At 41.7% G+C, this 27,464-nt stretch overlaps 1 protein-coding gene across 1 annotated transcript; it reads right to left on the bottom strand.

Annotated features, from left to right (window-relative positions):
* Window positions 1-944: 944 nt before the first annotated feature.
* Window positions 945-26,292, bottom strand: LOC106732085 (mediator of RNA polymerase II transcription subunit 1-like). Its single transcript, XM_025185113.2, has 17 exons — window positions 26,120-26,292; window positions 24,110-24,213; window positions 21,096-21,168; window positions 20,619-20,673; window positions 20,099-20,231; window positions 17,770-17,798; window positions 16,122-16,193; window positions 15,970-16,044; window positions 12,705-12,775; window positions 11,255-11,320; window positions 9,931-10,036; window positions 9,006-9,130; window positions 8,398-8,510; window positions 4,917-5,112; window positions 4,465-4,560; window positions 3,824-3,932; window positions 945-1,188 (listed from the first exon to the last, which is right to left on the bottom strand). The coding sequence occupies exons 1-17, from the start codon at window positions 26,250-26,252 to the stop codon at window positions 945-947; spliced, it is 1,800 nt and encodes a 599-aa protein (XP_025040898.2). The 5' UTR covers window positions 26,253-26,292.
* Window positions 26,293-27,464: the final 1,172 nt, after the last annotated feature.

Genomic DNA, 27,464 nt, shown 5'->3' with positions numbered 1-27,464 from the left:
TCAGGAGGGAGACTGACCCTGCCACACACTCTCTTCCTTATGTAGTGGCAACTTAAAACAGTTTTCAGCTGATTGAAAGCATGTTTAGTCAGAGGCCAAATACATTTGAAAGAATTAAAACCAATTCTGCTATAACACTTTCGGACTCCTACCTTAATTTTATAAGTTCCAAACCTAATATTAGGCTTATCCTTTGTGAAGACAAGTCATTGTGCGGAATTAGAAAGTTACACAGCTATTTGTTTGCAAGATATTTATTTTATTTTTATTTATTTTATTTTTATTTTGCCAAAAGAGGATGTTAAATCTATGCAGGAGAGGAAAAGCTTTTCACTTACTACACAGTTCTACTTGAGTGAATTTAACATATGGAGTGGAGCAAACAAGTCAAAACTCAGTTGCAGTAGTGCACAAAATGGCAGACAGTTTCAAACAATAGTTATCTTAGATTTTTTTCAATTACATTTTTAAAAAGTTAGCACAACATTATGGTTTAACAAACAACTTCAAAGTAAGAAATCAAAAATGTAAGTGCTACAGCAATATAATGTGGACATCTTGCATAATACATATACCTACAAATATTTAACAAACAGCAACCTAAACAATTACATGCCTATATTTGCTCTGTGGGTTAAATTAAGATTCTTACTTCAGTGATTGACTTTTCAAATTTGTACTCCAACTCAAGTGTTAACCTTTTTTGCATTTAGCAATATGCAGGGTTCAAAATATTTAATTTCAAGAGGAAATCCTGCAAGACAGATTGATCATGTCAAATTCTCCTCTACTGTTCCTTGTAGTATCTGTTGACTGTGGTTCCATGTGGTAGCATGATCAAACGGGTAGGTATTTGCTTTAGTTATACTGTGACTTGTGATAGATCACACTCAGTACTGGCTATGGAGCTGCTTGCCTCCATGCTATCACATGAAGTTTGCCTACTAGCTGCAGAAAAGCTTCTCTCTATACTGGTAGGCACTTGAAGTTTGCTCACTAGCTAGTTCAGAATTTTGCATGCTGGTTCCAGAAGGATTGTCTCTGATACTATTAGAGGATGCAGTTTGCTTGCTGGTCACTTCATGATTTTGCTCTGAGAGAATGTTCCTATTTTGTTTCTTAGCATCAGCTTCCAGTGTAACACTGTTCTTGAAAATAGTTCTCATGACGAGGGGGACAGACATACAGCTGAGAGAAAGCAGATATTGAGAACATTGTTCAGTACACCATTAACTAGGGATGTGAAAGTGTAACCATGTACACTGTTAACTCATGAGCCTGAGCTTATCGGTTAACCAAGCTGCTCCCAAATGCCAGTCTGCATACCAGAACCACTGGCAACTGGGGAACGCTGCCCAGCCACAGTGAGAGGGGAAGTGGAGAGAGGCAGATCCTACCCCACCTCTCAGCTAACCAACACCAATCAGGGTCTCCTGGAGGCAGTTCCCTGTTGGTGGAAGGGCCATGCAGATCCCAGCAAGGCTCTTCCCACGGGGCAGCTAAGGGAGAGGTCACATGGAGTTGTTATGCAACACGCCATAGTCAGGTGCAGCACTTGGGGAAGTGAGGTGAAGGGGGTCACATGGGCATGCAGCCCATGTGCAGAGGGAGCTGCCACAGGACACCACCAGCACCAAAGAGGAAGCCAGAGCTGCACTGCTGGAACCGCACATGCTGAGTGTGAAGGAGCCCCAACCAGCAGAGAAGTCCCAGGTGCTGCTGGGTCCGACCCGACCCCAGAGTCTGCACGGGCTGGTAGGAGCAGCCCAGGACTAATGGCACAATTCTCCCACGCAGCACTACTGCTGGAAGCTGCAGCTGCACAAATGCCAAGCCATTAATCCCTGTGAAACCACTCCCACACGCTGGGACCTGCAACTTTCCTCCACGTCCCTGCATAGGTCACTCCAGGCAGCCTTCTTCCTCTCTCCCAGCCCTCAGGCTGCTGAATTGTGAGTTGTCTTAAGGGGTGGGAAGGCTCCAAGAGGCAAGGGGCTGATACTGGGCGGCACTGGAGTATCCTGGGTGGATAGGCAGGGCTGGCACTAGGGAGGCTCTAGGGATGGGGCTAACATTGGGCATTGGGGTCTGGCACTGCAGGGGTTCTTGGGAGGCTGGGTGCAGTGGGACTGGGCAGCAATGGAGTATCCTGGGTGGAGAGGCAGGGCTGGCACTGGGGAGGCTCTAGGGATGGGGCTAATATTGGGCATTGGGGTCTGGCACTGCAGGGGTTCTTGGGAGGTTGGGTGCAGTGGGGCTGTGGAAACAGGAAGCTGGCACTAGTGGGGGGCTCTAAGCCTTAAGGGATGGGGTGGGTCTGGCAGAGCTGAAGCTGGCTGTTCATGGCAGCTCTGGGCCCTAGGGCTTTTGGTGGACTGTTTAAGTTTTATTTGCATATTTATTATTTACATAACGAGTATTCAAATATGTAAATAAAATGTTACTAGTCCACCAAAAGTTTGTGAATGGGTTTGTTGGTTCGCAGTATAGGAGGGAAAGAAAAAAAAAAACCAACGTTGAGAACTACTGGGTTAACGTACACACAGGTTCTGGATAGGCACTGGGAGCTGAGTTTAAACAAGCTTTAAGCCTGCTCCCAGTGTACATCAGTTCCCGAGGAGCTGCCTTACCTCTCCCTCTCCCTGAGGCTGCCTCCTCTGTGCTCTAAGTTGCTGCCTCAACTGCCCCCCACATGTAACCACTGAAGTTTTCAGCAATTACACGTTTGATTAAATGCATTTTAACATCGCCAACATTAACCACACCGTCTCAGCCACTATATAAAAGATGACTAGTCTGAAGTGAAGCCATATTTTCCTGTTGCAAAATATGGATTTTTCCCCCACAATCCTCCCCCTCACCAGAAGCTGAAGTTGTATTGAGATCAGAAAGAGCGTGTAACTCTAATATTGTTTCTCATCGTGTTAGATACACTGAAGGCTGCATGAAAGTAATGGTGAGCAGACAAATCTTAGGATATCCCCTTCTATAGTTCCAAAGTTTGGGACTTATGAGCTCATTAAAAGTAAAACCTTAAGTTGACAACATTCGTCTTACAATTAAAAAAACTAGTTGAGAGCAATTCTTATGCATTATATGAAGTTTTAAAAGAATACAGAGTCTCAGTCTTATCCACCGTAAGGCCACTTTACAAAAAAAAATAAGAGGGTAGAGTGGGATCTACTGTCTGTCTCGCTAATTCAGCTGAACCAGTTAACAATAACAGGAGCCCAAATGTACAGTGCTCTGGCTGCAGCTGCAAGTTTTCCATATCTTGGTGCTTAAATTATGGATTCAAATTCAGCCTACATCCAACTTACTGCCCTTAGCTGTTTTCTGGCCTATGTGAAACGAATTAGTGGTCTCAGTCCACTGGGTATGCATGTCCATTCCCCAGCACCCTCACACAATTTGGGCCCCTCATCGCAGTAGAGAAGGGAAGAATTTAATAGATATGGAAAGTGATCTGCTCACTTCCCAGAGTGGTTTCCTCTAGAAAACAGGAGGCACATGATGCTAAGCATAGGAAAGGTTGCACTACTGCTACTTCTGTTGTACCTGTGTTGTGTGACTAAACAGATGTATCTACAGCTGATCACCAGAACCCCGTCAAGAGGATAAAAATAAATGCCTACTTTCTACTGTAAAAAAGTCTTAGTTACAGACACAAGAACTGTGTGTGTAAGTGAACATATCAGTATTGTGCAAAGAAAAGTGACCTCTCTAAGAACTAAAAATATACTTGGTATTTACTAAAGACAACCTTTTATAATAATCGGAATGGTAGTTTTACTATTTCTGAATATGAAAGTAGAACACTTACCGCTCCATGACTCTTGTGATAAAGTCATTGCTGCAATTTAGAGGTACATCTTGAGGATTTGTATAAAGACTGCATTTGATTTTTCTGGAGCTCAAGACATCAGCTACCACTGAATGAGAAAAGATACGGATACTTCACAATTATATTTGTAAGGCTCTAGCACTAGTATTTATAACCACTGAACAATTCTCTTTGGTCCATGTATGACAATTAAGATCTGCATCATTGAATATTAATGGTACCATGGTAAATATAACCATTATATTTATGGTTAACCTTTACCATAATAAAGAAAATGTAGCTCATATTGCTAAGCTACTATTGAGTAGGAACTACAAGCTTCCATCCCATTGATTTCAGGAGGGTTTCACAGCGGCATGGGAGTCTGCCTATCCAATGTCCAATGCATAGCAGAACCAGAGCCTTAAATTTTTACATTTCCTAACTTGTTTTGAAGTCAACAACCTTAAAGCATTACATTTTATCTATCTGCATACACACAGAGAAGAGTAATGCTTAGGAATATTTTTGAGATTCACAGTACACTGTGCACATTTACAATTGAAAGTCATGTCCTGCTAGAATGAAGATATTCGTAAACATGTACAAAGAAATAGTAGGGTTGAATCTTCCACACTTACCACAGGCTAAACTCTCCCCGATAGGATGCTGGAATGAGATACAAAAGCTAGTGTCCATCTGTGGAGTAACTTCAAAATAAAGCAGTTCTGAACAACCTGCAAGGCAGTAACTTATGTAATAAGTTATTTAAACTTAGCCCCATGGAAATGAATTATACACTAGATATTCAGAACACTGACTTCTCAGAATTTAATTATTGCAACTCAGTAATTTGTGCCTCTGGAAACTAAACATTGGGTGAGACATACAGAGAGTTCTCTCAACATACAGAGAGATCTATACAAAAAAGTTGAGGATGCTGATACGAATTCAAACATTTAAAACAATTTGTAACTAGCAATGCATTTGGAGAATGCAACTGCTGTGTTGGTGACATCCTTATTTACAAATACAAAATGGATCAATAGACTATTACAGAAAAACACACTGCATTTCATAGCATACAATTTACCTTCATTTGCAGTGTTCTTAGAGACACAGGTGCCAATAAGAGTGTTATAGGCCACTTGATGACGAAGAATCTCAATTATAGGAGGCACACACTTTGGATGGGTAAATGGAATTTTACTGATGAGGGCTCCTGTTATATCTGATTTCTCTGTGCCCTTACTTATGAAATAACAGTGCTTCGGGCAACCTGGAAGAGACTGACCAAGAAATATTTATTTTTTTGAGGAATGAAAGGCAAGATGGCTAGTCATGATACCCAAATGTTATAATGGATCTGGTACCAAAAAATCTTGTGGGAAACAATTGTTAAGTCTGTCATCCTCATCCATGACTCACTGAAAATATCACTCAGAAAGCAGTCAGCTGACACCAACATCCTTCTGCAAAATACCTTTTAACAGGTTAATCTGCACTGAGCTTCATGCCAAGAGACATGAGTTCTAGTCTCAATTGTTTGGTGAGGGTTGTTAATATTTGTATGGCTGTCACAGCCCTTTATCTTTAATTTAGGAGAAGCAAGCATCATTCAGTCATTATACAGGTATGATAACAGACAGAGAACATTTCAGGCTGAACCATGAACAGAGTGCGCTCTCAACTGGCAGACCCTAATCCCATACTTCCTTTCAGAGGGAACATGCTTACCTGTGTAGTCTCTTCTTTACCAATTTTCCCAGACTCAGGAATCCTGACAACCAATGTTCCATATTATCTGACAAATAGTCATGTAACCCATTGGCAGAGCATGTACTGCATCTACCACCTAGGGTAAGTCTGCCTACCAACTAACTTGTTTCTGCCACTGTTTGTTCCTACAGCTAAATAGAAGAGATTTGTGAACACATACAACGGGTGTGGATTCAAACCAACCTAGTTACTCATTTGAGGGAGGAAAATGGGGATATGACCTTTTAAATTAATACAGGGACTCTGGAATAATTGCCAAAATGATTTTACATTGCATTTGGAAGTTTATTTAGATGTCAGGATGTGTTTTAATCTTGTAGTTTTAAAGTATGCAGCAAACCAAGGAGTGATTGTAGCAAGGGTAGGAAAACCCACACTAGCATGGATAAAAGTGGTAGTAAAGATGTGGGAGTGTAGCACAAGCTCTTGGGGGACCTATTTGGATTATTAATTCACACTGGAGTCAGTTCAGTTGTCCTCATGGTTGTTGCCCTACAAACAACACCTTCATGGTAGAAATAACTTTACTGCAAAGACCAAGAACAACATAAGAATGACCATACTGGGTCAGAACAAAGGTCCATCTAGCCCAGTATCCTGTTTTCCAATAGTGGCCAATGCCAGATGCCCCAGAGAGAATGAATAGAACAGGAAATCATCACATTATCCCTCTCCTGTCATTCATTTCCAGCCTCTTACAAACAGAGGCTAGGGACACCATTACTACCCATCCTGGCCAATAGCCATTGATGGACCTATCCTCCATAAATTTACCTAGTTATTTTTTGAACCACGTTAAAGTCCTAGTATTCACCACATCCTCAGGCAAGGAGTTCCACAGGTTGCCCTGAACCTATAGGTTTTTTTTGGGATAAGCTATACACATTGCATTCTGCAATGTGCATAGCTTTTTTTAATTGCTTTTCCGGAAGAGGCTTTTTTGCCATTTGGCCCAGTCTAAATGGGGCCAAATTGCAGAACAGCCTTTTCTTTTGGCAGAGCCCTTATCCCTCCTAGACCGAGGAATATAGGGCTCCCTGAAAGAGCATGTTTGCTCTTCTGCAAAAAGAAGCGGAAGAGCAAACACATTCCTTGGACATGGTGGAGTTTTTCCAAAATATCTCCAGTATCCCAGAAAAAATTCCACAGTGTAGACATACCCTGAGTGAAGAAATACTTCCTTTTGTTTGTTTTAAACCGGATACCTATTAATTTCATTTGGTGACCCCTCGTTCTTATAAGAACAAGTAAATAATTTTTCCTTATTCACTTTTCCCACCTCAGTTATGATTTTATAGACCTATCATATCCCCCTTAGTCTCCTCCTTTCTAAGCTGAAAAGTCCCAGTCTTTTTAGTCTCTCGTCATAGGAGACCCCTTCTAAATCTCTAATCCTTTGTGTTGCCCTTTTCTGCACTTTTTCCAATGCTCAGTATCTTTTTTTGAGATGAGGTGACCGTATTTGTACACAGTATTCAAGATGTGGACATACCATGGTTTTATATAGAGGCAATAAAATATTCTCTGACTTATTCCTTATCCCTTTTTTAATGATTCCTAATATTGTTTGCCCTTTTTTTTTGGGGGGGGGGGGGGAAGACTGCTGCTGCACACTGAGTGGATGTTTTCAGAAAACTATCCACAATGACTCCAAGATCTCTCTTGAGTCGTTATAGCTAAATTAGTCCATCATATTGTATGTATAGTTGGGATTATTTTCTCCAATGTTCATTACTTTGCATTTATCAACACTAAATTTCATTTGCCATTGTGCTGCCCAATCAGTTTGGTGAGATCTTTTTGAAGCTCTTCACAGTAAGGATGTTAAATTTAGTTAAGTTAACTAATTGACTAGTCAATGGAATTTCCATCAACTAGTTGATTAGTGGGGGAGCCTCAGCAGGGTTAGTATTTAAAAGGCTAGTTGCGCAGCAGGGGGAAGGACTCTGCATGAGCTGGGAATCAGCTATCCCAGCTCGCGTTGGGTTCCTACTACTGCACTTTAGCCTTTAAAATGTAGTAAGAGCCAGCAGGCTGTTCATACATTTAAAAAGCATCTGGGACTTGGCATGAGTTGGGTATGAGCTGATTCCCGGCTCGTGTCCGATTCCCGCTACCTCCCTGCCTCCCACAGAGACGGTGCAGGGGGGAAATCTGACTTAAGCCAGTTCCCTCGCTCCTACCTCCTGCACTGGCTCCTGCTTGCCCCCTTGCTGCCTCTGATAGGGGCAGAAGCAACTAGTTGAGGGACTAGTTGACTATCCAGTAAGCTTCTGTTTATTGGATAGTCGACTAGTCGCTTACATCCCTATGTCAGTCTGCTTGACATGGGCCATAGTGACTAAGTCATACCTGTTACCTATAACAGAAGTGACCACCCCCAACTGCCCCAGTCTTCATTTCAAAATTAAGGCAGAACAGAGGATGTGGGAAATTTGCCTGTGTCTACAGAGCAATGGCAAAAGGTATTCACCGACCAGAACTGTTCAGACAACATCTTACACCAGTATTAAAACTCTGCAATCTTTAAAATTTATGTTTAAGATTATTGTCAAGTAATTTGTAAGTATGGAAACCAGCCTTGGTCTAGAAGCTGTCATAACACAAACATTTTGAAACCACTATGTACCACAAAACAAAACAAAAAAAGTTGCAAAAAGAAATCAGTTAAATGTATGTATAATCATTAATTGTTTACTGACAGACAAAAAAAAAAATCTAACTTTGCCTGCATTTATGTGGTTAAGAATAAAAGCAAAATGACTTGCACATATGCAAAGCGACAACATACGTACCACAAAGAAACAAGAATTATTCATGGACAGATCTTCCTTGTACTCCTCATTAAGGATAAACTGAACAATCAATGAACGAAGAGAAGCTAGTTTCAGTCCCTCCATTGGAACTCCTAAAGCCAGGAAATTTTTAAGATTAATATTTCTGGCTTAATTTTTAGTTATTCATGAGACAAAGTGGCAGTTCCATTTTTACAAACCGAGTCATCATAAAGAAGATAGGGAAGTACTAACCCCCATTTTACAGATTGGGAATTGAGGCACAGAAACAACTAGGATTACACATGAAGTCAGTCATAGCTTTATATTAAATTCTGATTTCTCATGTCTCTGTCACCCACAAGACTATCCTTCCACCTTATATTGTCATTGCTTTACTTGATCCTCTGTATATTTATTTTCCCCAATGTCAGGTCATATTTACATGATAACACATTAAAAATTTGCTAGTCACACCTGAGCTGATAGGAATACTGATTAGAAGATTTTCTTTCACAGAGAAGGCAGAAAATCTGCACACATTTCCTGCAAAATTAGCATAAGGAAGGTGAAAAGGAAACCAGCTAGCTAGAGCACTCACAAATATTTAATCTTACAGATAAACATGCCTGTTAACTTCTGTATCTCCTGAATACTGGATGAGGACATAGGAAAAGGCTGATGAAATGTCAAGAAAAAGCAAGCTGACAAATCCATGCTGAGTTCATCAGTCAGTGATAAAAAAGCAGGGTTGCTGAAGGAAAAAAGTGTAGAAAGGCAAGCTTGTCAAACACAATGCTAGTGTGACAGGGATTCTTAGTATCCTAGGCAAAATTAAGACACACATATGGTGTAGAATGAATAATATAGGATATTCTTCCCATCTCAAGAAAAATCCCCTTCTGGAAAATGCAAGTACAGATTACACATCATAAGGCAAGGTCTACAAAGACTAGCACAGAAGGAAGGTGACTCACAAAAATATACAGAGCACTGTACCAGGATTCTTGCTTTAAGTCAGTGTACTGTGGTTCATTTTCAGGGATAAGGGGAGCTGTCCCTCACTCTTACCCCTTATATTACCTGTTAAAACAGCCAAATTAAACGGTGCTGTTCTAAGAAAGGTCATGCAAACTGTTTAAAATATTATACAATTTAAATACAATACACTTAATTGATATATACTAATTCAATCTAAAGTTAGGAGCTTGACGTAAGTCTGTGTTTTACAGGAGGTCAGATGAAATCACCACATTGGTGATCACCACGTTCTGGTCTTGGGATGGGGAGGAATCTATAATCCCGTGGAATTCATACTGTTAACATGAATTTGGACAATTTTAAACTCCTTTGGGAAAACGCAGCCAGAGATTATACAGAGTACTCCAAAGAGGGATAATGCCATCAGTACAATAGAGTTGCCCTTGTCAGTGGGCTTGCATCTCCATTATATGATCGTAAGGTCAATATAGATGATGTCAGCAGGTTTGAATGTCAATGATTTGAAAGTCCATTTAGAGGTTCAGAAATGTCAATAGTGTCTTTGAATCTCACCCATCTCCTGCCTCAGAATCCACAATTAATGGAGAAATAGGAAGTTTGTGTGACGTGTTTGAACTTCCAACAGTTACATATACTTTTGTTCCACATACTTGGGAGCCTAAGGGAACAGAGAAAACAGATTTGTGTCACTGCGGTTTTCCCCTTATGAAAATGTAGATGAACGTAGTGCTGGTAAAATGGTGCCATACTGGAGGGCCCGGTATCTTCCAGTCATTTAGGGTGCATCTATACTGCATGGCGGGACTCAAAATAAAATACGCAAATTGAGCTACGTCAATTGCATATCTTATTTCGAAATTCGGAGCGTCTACACAGCACTTATCCTGAAATAGAGCACTCTTCCACTGACTTCCCTTATTCCACGTACAATGAGGGTTACAGGAATCAGAGTAAGTCGTCCTCTAGTTTGACAGTATTTTGACACTATTTCAAAATAAATGACTGCTGTGTAGACACTGACTAAGTTATTTTGGAATAGCGCTAGTTATTTTGAAATAGTGTTGCACTGTAGACATACCCTTATAGTCCAGGTACAACTTTGATCATTACAAAGCAATATTGCCATCATCTGCTGCAGATTGCCTTAACCCAGATTGCCAACTATATCAGTTTGATCATCATAGCTGGCATTCTTCTGTGACATGAACATCTCTGCGTTAAGAAGCCAGACCAAAGGACCAGAAATTGAATTTCACATGGGTCACTGAATGACTTTTGGTTGCTACCATGCTGGGTATTAATACCAGCTACCTAGAAGTGACAGTTTCCAGTTTTCTGAAAGATCATGTCCCTACATGAAATAAGTGCATCCCAGTGCTCTGTTTACCACAAACTACGTGTACCTTTCTGAAGTCTGCTAACCAAGCTATTTACAAGTTAATTTGTTCCCACCTCAGTGCCAGGAAGAATCAAAGGATACAGAAATAGTCTACTTTGTTCCACATACAAGGAACCTTCTTGCACACAAACTTGGATGTAGCAACACTCTTACAGAGAAGTAGAATCTATGCCCTAAATTGTTTCTCATTTCCTTTAGCGATCGTCTGCTTGAAAGAGAATTTGTACTTTTGAGAGTTACTTGACTATACAATTTCCACTACATGCATCTGACGAAGTAGATCTTTGTCCATGAAAGCTTATGCTCCAACACTTCGGTTAGTCTATAAGGTGCCACAGGACTCCTCGCCACTTTTGACTATACAAATTACCTTCTTAACATCACTAGATTCTTTTCAGACTACAATTGTAAAAATTAAAGACCGCTTTAAAATATTGCGAGCTTATTTTTTGATTTGTAATGTTTTTCCATTTTTACCAGGGTTCAGCTCTTCTTCCAGAACTTGATAGGGAGACAGATAATATTCAATGTTCATAGGGGTTCCTGAAATGGAATTAAAGAGAGTGACAATTGCTTACTATAAGACATCATCAGTTATGACTTGGCAATTCAAAATAAATCCCCAAAAGGACTGGTTGTACATACAAAAACAAAATCTTCAAAATCTTCAAAAAAGTAATTTTCACAACATCATTGTGTTGGATTATATTTTACTGCTAAAGTCTCAAGGAGAAGATGTATAGCATCAATTTAGTTAATCGAATCTTTTGAAAGGTATATCATACTTCAATTGTTACACAAGCTCATTCAGACTTGAAAGGATTTAACATAGCAATATTTTACTCTTTCTTAATACTGGTACTTAAATGTTAGAATTTGAAGAGAACATCCAACTGAAATACATAAATAGACAATTTCTTAAAGTGACTCAGCTCTGAGGAGGGAAGAAAGCAATAATACATAGACAAAAGACTTTCATATGGAGCTGAGCAATAGCTCAGCCCAGCAACAGTGTGCACTGAAGACACATTTTGTGAAAATGTCTGAATTCTGAAGGGTCTCTCACTGAGATTTAAAGCCCAAAGCCACGATCGACTACAATCTATGAAGATCTAGAACAGTGTTTCTCAACCAGTGGTATGAGTACCCTTAGGGGAACTCGAGAGAAGTCTGGGGGGGGTACATCAACACAACTGACATTTGGAGAAAACTGAATTTTTGTTTAAAGTTTTATACCGCTTTATTATTTTTGTACTTTTTATACCCAAAAAATTCATCGCCCGCCCGGACATGATTAAGTTCTTTAAACAAATGTGTTGCAATAGTAGAAAAAAATTGTGTCTGAAAACTGTAGGTACGGGGGGGAGGTCCTTTTTTTTTTTTTTTTTTTTTTTTTTTAAAAGGAGGTACTTGATAAAGAAAGGATGAGAAACACTAATCTAGAACAATGTGCTAAAGACTTTGGCTGTGTCTACACTGCACCCCTTTTCCAGAAAAGGGATGCAGATGAGACAAGTCGGAATTGCAAATGCAGCGGGGATTTACATTTTCCCCGCAGCATTTGCATGAACATGGCTGCCGCTTTTTTCCAGCTCGGGGCTTTGCCGGAAAAAAGCGCCAGTCTAGACAGGGATCTTTCGTAAAATAAAGCCTTTTCCGAAAGGTCCCTTATTCCTGATTTTAAGAGGAATAAGGGACCTTTCGGAAAAGGCTTTATTTTCCGAAAGATCCCTGTGGACCTAGAGCATCTTTTCATTGTACAGTGCCTGAGAATACAGAGCCCCTGTTAGGCATTACTTCAGTACAAATAATACATTTAGCTAGTAATGCAGCTTATGACTGAATAATCTTTGCTGTGTGGGGGACATACTAGGTATTCAAGTTAGAGTTGGTTTATTTTTAAAAATCTAAACAAAAAATAAATTACCTCCAGTTCTTAGCACAAGGCGTCCTATTTTTCCATGCAGAACTTCAGTAACTCTGTCTACATCTGGTGTTCTAAATGTTCACAAAATACAGACTGGATCAGTTCTAGAGTGACTGTGCTATTTAAATCTTTAAACAGTCTCTCTTCTCTTTTGATTGTCTTGGCTTCAAATTTGTTTTTACAGTTCTGTGATCGTTTTCAGAAACTCACCACTGCCCTATGTTTCAGTGGCATCATGCATAGTCTTACTCTTAATGCTGGATTTCCAGCTGGGGTCATCTCTGCTCCCTTGTCCAGGCTTTGTGCCTATTTAAAATTTGACACATTCTGGTTTGGTCTACCCTAAAAGGGAGGGTGATGAATGTACTGGAATGACAGACTATTGCAAGGGAAAGTGGAAAGAAGGGATTTGGATTAACTGGAACTCAAATGAGACACACACTTCAGCTCATGTGAAATTCAAGAATTAAATGAAGAGCTGCAAAATGGTAACAGACTGAAAAAGATCTGCTCAGCTGTGCAAATAACTTACTCATCTGTTCATCATTAACTGCTCCAGATATTTGCTGACAGATTTGTGACTAGTGAAGACACAGTATGTTCACTCAAAAAGAAAGACTATTCTTAGTAAGGAAACACTAAGGCTGCTTCTAGACTGGCAAGTTTTTCCGCAAAAGCAGCCACTTTTGCAGAAAAACTTGCCAGCTGCCTACACTGGCCGCTTGAATTTGCACAAAAACACTGACGATCTAATGTAAGATTGTCGGTGTTCTTGCACAAATACTATGCTGCTCCCATTCGGGAAAAAGCCCTCTTGCGCCAATCTAGACACTCTTTTCCGCAAATGCTTTTAACGGAAAAACTTTTCTGTTAAAAGCATTTGCAGAAAATCATGCCAGTCTAGACGTAGTCTAAGTCTCCAGAAAAGTCTCTTCAACTTCCAGGTATTCCAGAAAAGAGAGACTGTCACATTCTGGGATGCAATCCAGACCAGTGAGGAGTTGTCTCTCCACAGTCTTGGGTGCCTCACAATGCTTTCCTCTTGTAGCTCACAGACAGCCTGCCAGCATACCACAACTCATACGCTAAGGCCACATGTCCACTTGCCACTCTGGAGATGAATCTTCCGGCATTTGATTTAGCGGGACTAGCAAGGACTCGCTAAATCGAATGCTGAGGACACCATCATCAATACAAGTACTTCTACTCCTCATAAGGAGTAAGGAGAGTTGACAGAAGTGTTTCTCTCATTGACCTCCTGACATAGAGATGGCACCAAGCTCACTTAAGGTACATCGACTCCAGCTACATTATTTACCTTAAGCCAACCTTCCGGGTCTAATATGGACCTGTCCTTAGTGTCCGAGTATAGCTGAAGCTCTGTCCCAACCACCCTGGCCCCAGTATCTATCAGCAGAATACCAGTCACACTGTGGCTTCCAACAGCTTTGGTTACTATTTGCAGGGTCACAATGACTCCAAAATAATCTCCCAGTCCTGAGTTTACCCACACTTATCTTTTCTGCACCATCAAGCACTTTCCTAGACAGTTTTACATATTAATAACTGTTACTCTTGTGAAGAGTCAATAGCTTTCAGTCTACCACTTTTCCTAGACTTGCCAAACAGATTAGTTTAAATACAGCGTACAGGATTGGGTTCGATTTTAAAAAAATGAAAGATGTTTATTAACAGAAGACAGGGTGTTAAGTGAAGTCAAGTAGAAGAGAAAGCTAGAAATGGTTACCAGCAAGTGAAAACACGCATCTAAAAGTCTAAAACTTAATCTAGTAAAACCAGCAAGATTTAAAGATTTGTGCCACAAAGATTTAAACAGTTTCCACCCCACTATCAACCAAGAACAATCCACACAAGAGATCCACTTCCTGGACACTACTCTACCAATAAATGAGGACAGGCATCTGCAAGGAGATTTAGATAGTTTGGTTCTTCCCACCGATGACTAAGGTCTGTTGGTGTTACACCTGGTTAGATCAGTTAGCTGGACTGCTACGATGGTGAAATGTGGTAGAAAACTGACAGTAGTGGCTCCTGGTGGTGCTCTCTGCATTTCTCATGATCTTAGGTCTTATTTGGAGATTGAAAACTTGCATCACTAGTACAGTTGTCAGAATTCCCAGTCGTGGACACATGTTACCACAGCTGTGACTAATAAAGAAAGCAAGCCCAAAGAGGAAGAACAGAGATGATAAAGGAGGCAGAAAGGCCTGGGATAGCAGAAGAGCAGCTTGCTCATGGTGCTCATGCCAGTCTGCCTCTAAGAAACAGATGAGACAAAAGAAGCCCAAAAGCCTGGGACACTAAGGGTTGATAGACTCAAATAAGGGTATAGACTGGTTTAATTATAGGTGAATTGAAGGGGACTAGTTAGGAGAAAGCTGGGACCCCTAGAAAGTCTGCACCAAGAGCAGTGCACATCATGGCAAAGATTTCTAGTTCTCCATTGGGATAACATCCAGTATCCATGTATATAGCGGTCAGCAGTTCATGGCGGAAAGGGATCTAGGGGTCATAGTGGACCACAAGTTGAATATGAGTCAACAGGGTGATGCTGTTGCAAAAAAAGCAAATATGATTCTAGGTTGTATCAACAGATGTGTTGTAAGCAAAACTCGTGAAGTCATTCTGCCGCTCTACTCTGCACTAGTTAGGCCTCAGCTGGAGTACTGTGTCCAGTTCTGGGCGCCACATTTCAAGAAAGATGTGGAGAAATTGGAAAGGGTACAGAGAAGAGCGACAAGAATGATTACAGGTTTAGAGAACATGACCTATGAAGCCAGGCTTCATGAACTGGGCTTGTTTAGTTTGGAAAAAAGAAGATTAAGGGGGGACATGATAGCGGTTTTCAAATATCTAAAAGGGTGTCACAAGGAGGAAGGAGAAAATTTGTTCCTCTTGGTTTCTGAGGACAGGACAAGGAGTAATGGGCTGAAAGTGCAGCAGGGGAGGTTTAGATTGGACATCAGGAAAAAATTCCTAACTGTCAGGGTGGTCAAATATTGGAATAAATTGCCAAGGGAGGTGGTGGAATCTCCCTCTCTGGAGATATTTAAGAACAGGTTGGATAGACATCTGTCAGGGATGGTGTAGATGGAGCTTGGTCCTGCCTTGAGGGCGGGGGGCTGGACTCGATGACCTCTTGAGGTCCCTTCCAGTCCTATTATTCTATGATTATACCAATTTAATAATTTCATGCTGCAAATATATATAAAACCCCAAAATTGTACCATGTATTGAATATTACCTGTTCAGAAGGGACATTGAATAGAGATCTTTTTCCAAAGATTGCAAGGCAAGATATACCTTAGATTTCAGGTCACTAGAAAAGAGAATACCAATTATTATTAAAATTAAATAATTGGCAAATAAAGGCTAATTATATTTAATAGATACAACCTATTTCCTGGAATTTGATACAGATTTAACAGGCCTTCTAGAATCTTTCCAAAAGCATCATAATTCTTCATCCTAACAATAAAGAACAATTATTACCGCCAAAATACCAAGGATGATGAAACAAACACAGCATACAGCTTTACATAGTGAGGTGGAAATATTCATAGTGCGTAGAGACAATGACGTAAACCTGGTTATAATATTTGGCACTTCACAACAAAGTTGTAAAGATTTTTTTAAAGAAATCTGTCAGGAAATGTGAAGTCTTGACTCATGCACAAAGCAATGTAATTAAATCTGACATTACTAAAGGATGCATCACTGAAAGCAATGAACATGCATGGTATATGTATCTGACAGCTGGAGATGTAACTTATCAGCTAGAAACAGCACTTCTTGACATTTCAACACAGTCAGTCGTGCACTAACACTCCTTAATACAATGAACCCATGGATAATTCTTTCATCAAAACATCTCCAGGTTCTCTACTCACAACACCCAGTTAGACAATTTTTTAAAAATTCTATAGAGGGTTAAAATGAAACAGAGGATAAGCAACTTTTCCAAGGATACACAAGTCAGTGTTAGGGCCAGGGAGCTGACCAAAATCTGTCTCCAACTAGAAACTCAAGCAAATCACTTATTTATCTCTGCCTCTGTTTTCCTTGCTCAAAGATAGGGATAGCAACTCTTCCATATTTCATAGGCATATTTGCTAATCATGTTTCACTAGTGGTTTGAGGTCCACAAATGTAAGGTGTTATAAAACAGAAAAGTATTATTACATTTACAATTGGGTCTACCATTAGATAATAAAGTAATGAATAGATGAGGTGGAGACAGATTGAATGGCATACTGTAAAGAGGTTTCAGGGGGTAGCTGGGTTAGGGGTGATACTTATGATACCCCTTTTTACTAAACATCACCTTTTAAGATAATTGGAAGCTAAACAATTTGAAACACATTATAAAAGGTATCAGTACCGAAGGGGAGAAAGAAAGGTTTGAATTCAGCTAACTATACTGATCAAATTAGAAATAACTGTTTCAAACTTTGAACTAACAACATTTAAGATGACCAAAGTGCAATGTAGGCCCTCAGAGAGAAGGTCAAGAAGTATCCTCTATCTTCCATTTCTTACCCATCTTTGTCTTTTGTATTCCAGTAAGAAACGTGTAAGAGATACCACAGTCACTGAAATATACTCATTTGGTTGACCAAATTTGGTTTTTAGTATACTTTAAAATCTAAGTAGCTTTTCAGCTGGCTTAAAAAAAATATGAAGGTCACTTTTGGAACAGGAATAGTTTAGACAAAAAAAAAAAACTTCTAATAAAAAGCATTAATGCTATTTTTAAGAAAAAATAATTTTTTAAACAGACATTGATAAGAAGAGAAAATTCAGACATTCACTTTCTGGTTTCACACTTAAAAATTAAAAAAAAAATTTTTTTTTTAAAAAAAATCAAGCTTTCAGCAATATGTAGCTTCCTGATATTAGGACATGTAGAAGAGAAAATTCTTGTTCTACTCCCTTTAAAATGTAATACTAATTTAAATGTTCCATCAATCATTTTGGGAATAGCTTTAGAATTAGTAAACAATTCCCTTCAAATTAGCCAACAAATTCTTAATCAAGTCTATACCTTAGAAGCTGCATTAGATCATCACAAACCTAAAGTAAAAATAAAATGGAAAGATCAGATTTTCCTGGCACCCTTTATGAAATACCTCTTTAAATATTTTACTGGTGATAGTAACATTATTATTCATTACTTTACTCATCAAGATTTTCTCCAAGAATTCAAAACCAGATTATATACTTATGGTTATGCCAGAATCTTAATATGAGAATACAGTGGCTGTGTGACAAGAGTGACCAGATGTCCTGATTTTATAGGTACCGTCCCAATATTTAGAGTGCTCTCTCACATAGGTGTCTAATTTCCCCCACCGACAGCCCAATTTTTCACACTGTCTGACTGTGTGACTGACAATTACCCAAGATACAAGCAACTTATCTGATCACTCTAAAATCCATTGCGTCTTTGCCAATAAAAAAAAACAACTGGCAACTATTGTTCTCTAACTATGCATTTTTAATCTTAATACAATAACCCAGCCAGCATAAATGACAGATTTCCTTCACAAGGCGTGTTTGTTCCAGATAATTTTGTATTCTTTTCAGATATTTGGGCTGACAGCCCTGAAGTCCTCCACACTTCCCTTTAGCCACAGAACAAAAGAAACACTGGTGGTGGCAGCATAAGCTTCTCCACATTTTGCCCACTAGGTTGTTTCACCTAGTATCAAACAACAGCACCAACACTTTCATTACACAGTGAGGTACTGTCAATATTTTATCAAGGGACTCCCAGAAGAAAAAAAAAGCCTACCTGGTGAATCTATGCACATGTAGGGAAGATGATTGAGAAATTCTCTCATATAATAATTAAGACACCTCCAATGGAAATACATATTAAGCTACACTTTACTGAAATTCGTAGCACCGGAGGAATATATTTAGTATGTTGAACATAAGTGTTCAACTTTTTAGGGCTTTACGGAGAGGTGGAAGTTCTGGATGTAGCAACATTTAAAGAAGAAGTAAAAAGCAGAAAAAATAAATCACCTTGGTCTTTCCTTATGCTTGATGTTTACTAAAATTCTACCAACTCAAAGATCCCTCCAACACTTTATAGAAAATGTAAAAAACAGTATAAATGTTTAACTAGGAGAATTGCTCATCCTACCTATTGAATCACTGTCATTTAGAAGGCTACAAAAGATTCAAGAAGTGCCAATTGCTATGTGGATGCCTGTGTTCTAGGAACTAAATTAACATCAATATATTAAAGTACAGGCAGTCCTGGGGTTACGTACAAGATAGGGACTGTAGGTTTGTTCTTAAGTTGAATCTGTATGTAAGTCGGAACTGGCGTCCAGATTCAGCCGCTGCTGAAACTGACCAGCAGCTAATTCCAGGAAGCCCGGGGCAGAGCAACTCTGCCTCGGGCTTCCTGTAGTCAGCTCTGGTCAGTTTCAGTAGAGGCTGACTTGGGGACGTCTGGGGCAGAGCAGCTGGGGAGTTGCTGGGTTGCTCCAGTAGCGCCGCTCCTCGGCGCTACTGGACCAACCCAGCAGCACCCCAGCTGCTCTGCCCCAGGTGTCCTGATTCAGCCGCTACTGAAACTGACCAGCAGCGGCTGAATCAGGACGCCTGGGGCAGAGCAGCTGGGGAGCTGCCGGGTTGGTCCAGTAGCGCCCAGAGCGGCGCTGCGGGACCAACCGGCAGCGCCCCAGCTGCTCTACCACAGGGGTCTGGAGAAAAGCCTGGTCTGCTGAGGGGGGAGGGGTGCACTAGCTGCCCCCAGCAAACCAGGGAGACGTGGGCGGCGGACCGAGACGCACCGCGGTCCCGCCGCCCGGGTCCTCCACGGCTTTGCTCCGCGTCTCCCTGGTCTGCTGGAGACCAGCAGACCAGGGAGACGGGGAGCAAAGCCACGGAGCAGGACAGCCGCGGAGCGTCTGAGCTGTCCCGCTGCCCGCGTGCTCCGCGGCTTTTCTCAGCATCTCCCTGGTCTGCTGGGGGGGAGACCACCAGCAGACCAGGGAGACGTGGAGCAGCTTTTCTCGCCCTGGAGGACATGGGCGGCAGGACCGTGGCGCATCTGGGCGTCCCGCCGCTCCCATCCTCCGGGGCAAGAAACACCCCGTTCGTAACTGCGGATCCAACATAAGTCAGATCCGCATTACTCGGGGACTGCCTGTATATAGGTATATTTATGCCAGCTAGTGTAACAGTCAAATGGAAGTTTGTTCAGTAGCAAAGAAATATTTCAGTTGGTATTTCTCTAGCCAGTTATAAGGATCCAATTTGAGCTACTTTCTGGGGGGGGGGGGGGAGGCCATAAAAACAAGATTGTTGTGTTACACCAGAAACATGATTAAAGAAAGAAAACAGATGAACTTTACCACTGGAGATTCTCCTGGGTAAGCCAATTTTACATCTATCACCTTTCCATCTTTCTCCAACTCAACTTCTATATAGAACATGTCAGACGTCAAATAGCAAGCTGTCCCACTGGGGCTTATGTGAAATTTCAACCTATAGAAAAAGGAAAAAGTATCGTATACCTGGAAGTTTTGTTGTATGAAGAAAAAAGGCCAGTTTATTATATTTTAGTTGTTCCTTGGTTTAGCATCTAACTAGCCAACCAGAGAATGTACTTGTCATCTACTCTTCTGTGGTTTGAATTATCAATGTGTTTAGCAAATACTTACCTTAGTCTTTGCATGGCTTCCTCAACCTCACCAGAACAACCACTTCTAAGGATGCCACAAATAACTAGAGGAGATAGTTACATGTCCTCTGCTTGTCCATTAGAATGCCAATCCAATAAAGTTCATAAAATATCAAGTAACCAATATGATAATTCTCACTGGGTTTCAGGCAGTTCTGTTTCATTTGCATTCGCTGCATAAACAAACTTACCCCCTTTGTCTGGATAAAAATTCCAATCTGTTCATCACAGTAGACAAAGATTTAGCTGAAAAGAGGAAATTTAATCACGTTTCATTGTACTAGGAAAAAATGGCAATTATTGTGCTTCAAAAAGAATAACTTAATAGTATTGATAATAAGATTAATATTTATTATTAATGAAAAGAGTGAACAATGCTTCAATATTTTATTTGAAGGAGTTAATTCTCAAGGGCAGGTTTTTAGAATAGTTTTAACCCAACTTCAGCCTAAATATTAAATCTGTAATCTCTTTGGGATTGTGTCTTTCTCTGTATTATACACTTCATAGCACAATGGAATCTTAAACCTGATTGTAAATCTCTTAATTTTGAGGTAGTGCCTAATCACCCACCCCTTTTCTCTCCACCCACTTGCTCCCCACCCCAATACAGGCAACTTCAATAAAATGTTTAACAATGGATTAGGATTTTTCTCGCATCTTGTTACCATTTAAAGTCCTCTGTATCTTCTCCAAGCAAGACTGTAAAGGATGATGAGGGGTACTTCGAGGTGGTTTATCCTAGCACAATAGGGGAGACAAAAATATCATTTCAAACATCAGTAGTCTAAAAGGAAACTGGATTCTGTGTACGAATTAGAAAGATTCAAACTCAATAGAAAATAAAAGCAGCTATTCTACACCACAAATTCTGTAATTTCACACACTTGAAAGCAGTTCATGAAGGCACCGATTCTGCAAACACTTACACGCTTATGCATATGAGTAATAATAATAATACCCAGCAGAATACTGTAGAATAAGAATTTTGAATTATTGTATTCCCATAGCATCCATGAGCCCCAATCATAGGCCAGGACCCCATTGTACTATGTGTTGTACAAACAAAGAGAACAAAGATGGTTCCTGGCCCAAAGAGGATACAATCCAAGTACTTAAAATAGCACACAGACTGCTGTCTATGAACTCTTTTAGGCCAAATGCAGGCCTTGTTTGGGAACATGGGTTACTTTCACCAAAATTCCAGAAGTCTTGACTGAATTCTTGGCTTCAGACCGAGCAAAAAAAATGAATGAGCACTAAGTAAAGACTGATTTGTGTAAATATTTACAGGATTGGAGGCCAAGATATATTTGTAAAGGAGAAATTAATTAGAAATTAGGCTCTCCAAGCTACTTATTTACAGGCACTGTGTAAAGGCCTCCAAAAAATCTCTCCTTTTTCCAAACAGTAGCAGTTTTGAAAGTACAGAGTCTGCCATTTTAATTCTTCATCCTGCTCTGGCATAGGTTTAACTATCAGCAAGATTGTGTCCTCATTTTTGTTAAGAGGATATGTTAAATATTAATAAAGAAGCTAGAGGAAGGATACGGACACAAATGTGATTTGCTCTTTCTATAAAGTAATCACGATTTGAAGGAGCCACCACTGTTTATACAAAGAGATACTCAAATTCAGTCACCAACGTGAAGAACCAAAACAACTAGTACCTTAAAAGCTAAAATTATTGTAACCCTTCTGCCAGGTAGCAGCAGCAGCAGCAACCAGGACCAGGTTCAATATCTAGGGGTTCCTATCCATCCAACACAGAAGTGGCTCGAGTCCCCACCCAGTAATCTGGGAAATTCACATAACACCCCTGGGGGCCTCTGAGAGGCAATGCTTCCCCACTCACAAGCACAGAGTCTGAGTGTAGAAAAAAAAAAACTTTAATAAAAGGGGAGGGAAGTAACATGGCATTAAACTTGGGGAAACACCACAAACCGATTTCATAATCAAAACCATAACAGTCCCACTCCAAGTGGGTTGGGCAACGTCCTTTTCCTCTCAGGTTCTTAAATCCAGCAATCTAAATGTCCCCATCACATGCCCAACCCTTCTCTGTACCCCACTCATAGTCACTGCCTTTGGTCAGGGCAGATCCAGAGATCAGAGGTGCATCTGCAGAATCTGCCTTCCATCCTGAGTGGAGAGGGGCGGGGAGAAAGAGGTAAAGAGGCATTTTACTCAGTCCATTGACCACTCGCCATCCACCTGCCCCCTGCCGCCACTTTGCTGGCCATTTGTCTCATCTTACTGCTGCCACTCTGCTAGCTGCTCATTACACCTTTCCATCGCCTTTCTGCTGGCTGCTCATTGCAACTTCTGCTGGCTTGTGGTAGATTTGGCTCTGGGCCAGACCTGGTGATTTCTGTTCTCTGATTTTAGCTCTTTTCCCAAAACACAGTCCAGTCACAAAAAATTCCAGCAGTGAATTTAAAATAATAAAAGATATTCCTTATGCAGTCTGTTCTAGTTCTATCATTAGAACAGTGGGGCGAAACAGGTCGAACCAGTCTTACAGTTCGTGCCTGGAGAGCCTGCAGCCTGCTGATTCAGAGTCCTGTCCTCCCCAGTTAACTTCACAGGGCTTGGCAGGGAAACCCTTGTCTATCTGAGGTTCTTTATACTGACAGTCTCCTTTGAGCTAAGTTAAACACAGTCTGACTTTTCTGCATTCTCACAATAGCTGCAAGCATTGGTGATCATCTCTCACAAATCCTGCATTTAGTGTTAACACAGTTTGTGACCCCACAACAGCCAAATTGGTGACAATGAGCATAACACCATTTGTAATAGTTGATTATCTAGCAGTCCTAAGCAAACTGAGTGTTCTGTATTTACATGCACACGCCCAGAATCTCATTCTTTAAACTGAGAATGTTTCGCTCCTTTGTGCCATGTTAAGCACAGACTCTCTTCTTTTGAATTCCCCCAAATAATTACATTGCAATTAGTATGAACACAATTTGTGACCCAACACCAGCCAAGTTGATTACAATGAGCAAAACACTATTGTAACAACCAAATATCTAACACATCTAAGCAAAGCAGGGGCAAACTGCATTTACACACCCAGGATTGCTTTCTCATTCCAGCCGGCTGGAACAGAAGCCTTGATTCATACCCCACTTACATTATAAAAGATAATGAATAGGAGCTTCCCTACTAATGCTCATTCCCTCTTGAATGGCCAAATCCTGAGCTCCTTTTGCAGGCCTCAAGACAGCAATAGTTTATGCAGATGCTTAACTAGGACTATTCACATTGCACAGAGTTAAAGATGTGTCTAAGTCTTTTGTTGAATCACAACCTTAGGGCTCACTCATTCTTTATTGAGGCTAAGTCCCACTAAAGGATAAAACCTGAGTGAAGCCCTCAAGCCCCTAAGTAGTATTATGAACATTGCTAAGATTATCAAATGACGCTTGCATTTGGCCGGAAAGAGTTAGTGCAAGGATCTACTTTCCATTGTTTAAACAAATCCATGTCGATTGTTGTAGGATAAACAGAAGCCAGACTCTCATAGATATAGGAAAGCTCCATGGAAAAGCTTTGGTTTAAAAAAAAAAAAAAAGTTCCAGAAAAATTTCAGATTAGTTGGAGACATTTCTGTTATTTGCCCTATGGTCAAACATTGTCAGCTTAGCCAGCTACCAACAAACCTGCTAATATTTCTTACCATGCAAAGACGTACACATTTCACAGTTTCAATCCATGGTTTTTGTGCATATTTTTGATGCAGTCTGTCCATTAAAACATTTGATGAAATAAGTTTCACAGGATCTGGAAAATATTTTGAAATTTTCTAACATACAACATTGTATTCTACAGGTTACTTCATCAATAAAAAAAAAGGTTTGTTCATTATACAGAGAGGAGTTTATAGATGTTGCACTTCAGGTGAGGAAATAGAGGAAAGATGGATTTTTATTTTGTGATAATAGACAGGGTTGAAATTTCTCAGGGTGCATTTCAGTGTGTTAGGGTATTTTCCTGTATCTTTCAGGGCTCGCATGCAGGCAAGTGGAGACTCTCTTTCAAAAGAACTACAAATAAAAAAAGCCTGGTCAAGTCTCCACTGTTTTCAAGTGACTTGCTATATCCATGCATAGTTTGGCATGTGTATTCCCTTTCCACATTGACACTACAGGTCATACCTCTCTAAACCGGGATTCTCTTGTCCAGATGTTCCTGAATGAGAGACCCCCAGGGCAGGAAGGCCAGCAGCTGAGAGCCCTATGCATAGCAAGGCTGGTGGCAGCAAGGTCAGAGCCTCAGCAGCCCAGTGGTGGTAGCAGAGCTGTGATAGTGAGGCTGTGGCAGCCTGTGCGTGCCGGCCCAGCAGCAGAGCTGGTACCGCAGCAGCTTGTTTAGTGCTGCATGCTAGTCTGGCAGCAGGGGCAGGGCCATAGCAGCCTGGCTTGCAGCAAGGCTAGGTCACTGCAGCCCACCATGGGAAGCCCATCTGGGGCTACAGCAGGCCAACAGTTCAACTGAAGCTGCGTGCCAGACCAGCAGCAGGGCTGGCACTGCCATGGCAACCCAGCTGGGAACAGGGCAGCTCACCCAGGGCCACGTGCCACCCAGCAGCGGGGTTGATGCCATGGCAGCCGGGGCTTCATGCCTCTGTGCTGGCAGTGGGACTGGAGCAGCAGCTCTGGCAGCAGGACTGGGGCAACTGTGTCACCCGAGTGGCAGTGGGGCCAAAGGAGCCAGCGGCAGGGAGGGGCAGCAGGCTGAGAGGGCTGGTGGCCGGGGACCTTCCCTGGTCCGGCAAATTCCTTCATCTAGGACCTCTCAGGTCCCAAGGGTGCTGGAGCAGGGAGGCCCAGCCTGTACAAATATTAAGACCTCGTCCCTGGCTTGAGCTCCACATGGACAGACCTTCGTATTCACAGGGAGCTACACTTCTGCCAGCTAGTGCTCCAGGTCTATCCACATCAGAAGAGCAAAGCACAAACCTTCTCCATATTCCATCTCAATCCCTGGTGCAAGAAGCAGCAACAGAGGGAGAAAGGCAGCCCCTGATGGAGAGGGAGAAGAGAAAACAAACAACACCTCCCAGGGGCTGTCAATGGAAAAAGGAACTAAGTCAATTCCAGGGGCAGCAGTGACATGGGAAGAGGAAGGAACTGCAACAGGGCTAGAATCAGGTGTCCTAGCAACTAAACCAGAAGGGTGCATTGCCACTTGACCAAACAAAGGGGGGTCAAAGGCTGGGTATAGGAAGGAGCCATCTACGAAGCCGGACTGGGGTGCCTGGGATGACTTGGCATCCTCATGCACTCCCCCCCTTCCACAACAGCCACCACATGTGTAGAAAAGACAGACTTACTCAGCCCAGTAACAATACCCCTGTACCATATGCTCCAGGCACAGTTCCCTTTTCTCCTCCAGGACACCAGCAATAGCCTGCACAGCAGCTCCCGACAACTAGTCAGGAGAGACCCATGACTGGCAGAAATGGTGGAGTCACTCATTCCCCTCTGGAGAGCTGGCCAGCCCTCCCCCCAAGCAGCAAAAGGGATCTAGCCATTGGGGGAGGGAAAGAAGCTGGGCAACAGCAGCTGCACCCCCTGAGAGCTGATACCTGACCCCCACACTGGGCAAACCTCACGGGTGAGGAGAACCACAGGTCTGCTCTGCTTTCCTCTCTGGGGCACCATGGTTCCAGGTCACTTTCATTTACCAGCCTGCTGGGAGCCTGCCTCACTGCCACAGGAATCTGGCTGTGGCCAGGAGCAGAGAGAGGTCTGCCCCTGCTTCTTTCTTTCCTCTGGACTGGAGAGAAGCTGTGTGATCAACCCCTTCTGTATCTCCATGCTGTTGTTTGGCCTATGCCCTTAGCCTCAGACTCCAGGATACTTTCTGCAGCAGCTGGGGCTCGTTCACTAAAAATGCCCCTAATGAGCCACAGTGGGCACATGAAGAGCAAGTGAGTCTCCTCCTCACCCAGCACAGTAGCCTGAGCAGGAACCTCCCCAACCCAAGCTAGGGGCTGCTGCTCTCTCCATCAGGGCAGACAAGCTGAACCAGGGAGATTTTACATATCTCACTGATGCACACAGTAAAACCTTATCCCATCCATGCCCCAGAGAGCTCCTAACATTCAGCAAAATCCCCGCCCAACTATCTACTCCATCTCAGTCTCAGAAGGGGGAAACTGAAACTAATGACAGCACAATGCCCTCCCCTTAGCCTAGCCCTTGAAGAGGAGACACAAAGCAAAAACTCTTCCTTCCTATTTGTTCCACCCCAGAGGTAACTGATTGCAATACACCCAGCAACCCTCCTTCCCACTCAGGGATTTCCCTAACCTCCTTGCCTTCCACTCCTCCCAGGGGTCAACTGGTTAGCAGAGTTGCCCATTTAGTCATCTTCCAGCTCCTTGCTGTAAACTCAAATATCCCTCTAATTTCAATTCCTGGAGAAAGTACATCTGCCAACCTTTTACACCCAGGAGGGAGAATATATAAACACATGGGAGGGGGGACTCTCAATAAAGCAATTATACTCCCACACCAGCGCTGTCCCTCCAGTCTAGGAGGTGGAGTAAAGGATGTAGCCCTCGAGGCCATTTGCATGGTTGGATTTGGCACCAAATTGCTGTTCCCCCAGCCAGCTTCCACTATTTCTCTTCATTACTTCCTCTGTGGACTTTAAGGACCTCACGGCTCCCTTAGCGCATGTCTACCATTTCAAAATAACAAGCAGAGCATCCACACTACCAAGCCTGTTATTTCAAAATAAAGGGCTGGTTATTTTGATGTAATAACTCCCTTTTCCTTGGGGAATAGGCTTATTTTGAAATAGTTATTTTGGGAGTTATTATTTTGAAAATAACAAATTTTGACGTAATCTCGCAGTCTTATAGAGGGCATGGGATGGGCTGTGGTCTCCCAACACAAGGCTTAATCTCAAGCACGATCCTGAAACCTCTTCCCTAAGCAGAGTTATGGAGCTTGCTCTGAAGGGCAGCCCAACACTGAAAGGAATGCAGTACTGCCTGGAAGAGTCTTATTTACATCATATAG

This window comes from Pelodiscus sinensis, chromosome 2 (genome assembly GCF_049634645.1).
Source record: "Pelodiscus sinensis isolate JC-2024 chromosome 2, ASM4963464v1, whole genome shotgun sequence".
NCBI classification, from domain to species: domain Eukaryota; kingdom Metazoa; phylum Chordata; order Testudines; family Trionychidae; genus Pelodiscus; species Pelodiscus sinensis.
The sequence above is the reverse complement of the archived record's forward strand: the minus strand, read 5'-3'. Positions and strand labels throughout refer to the sequence as shown.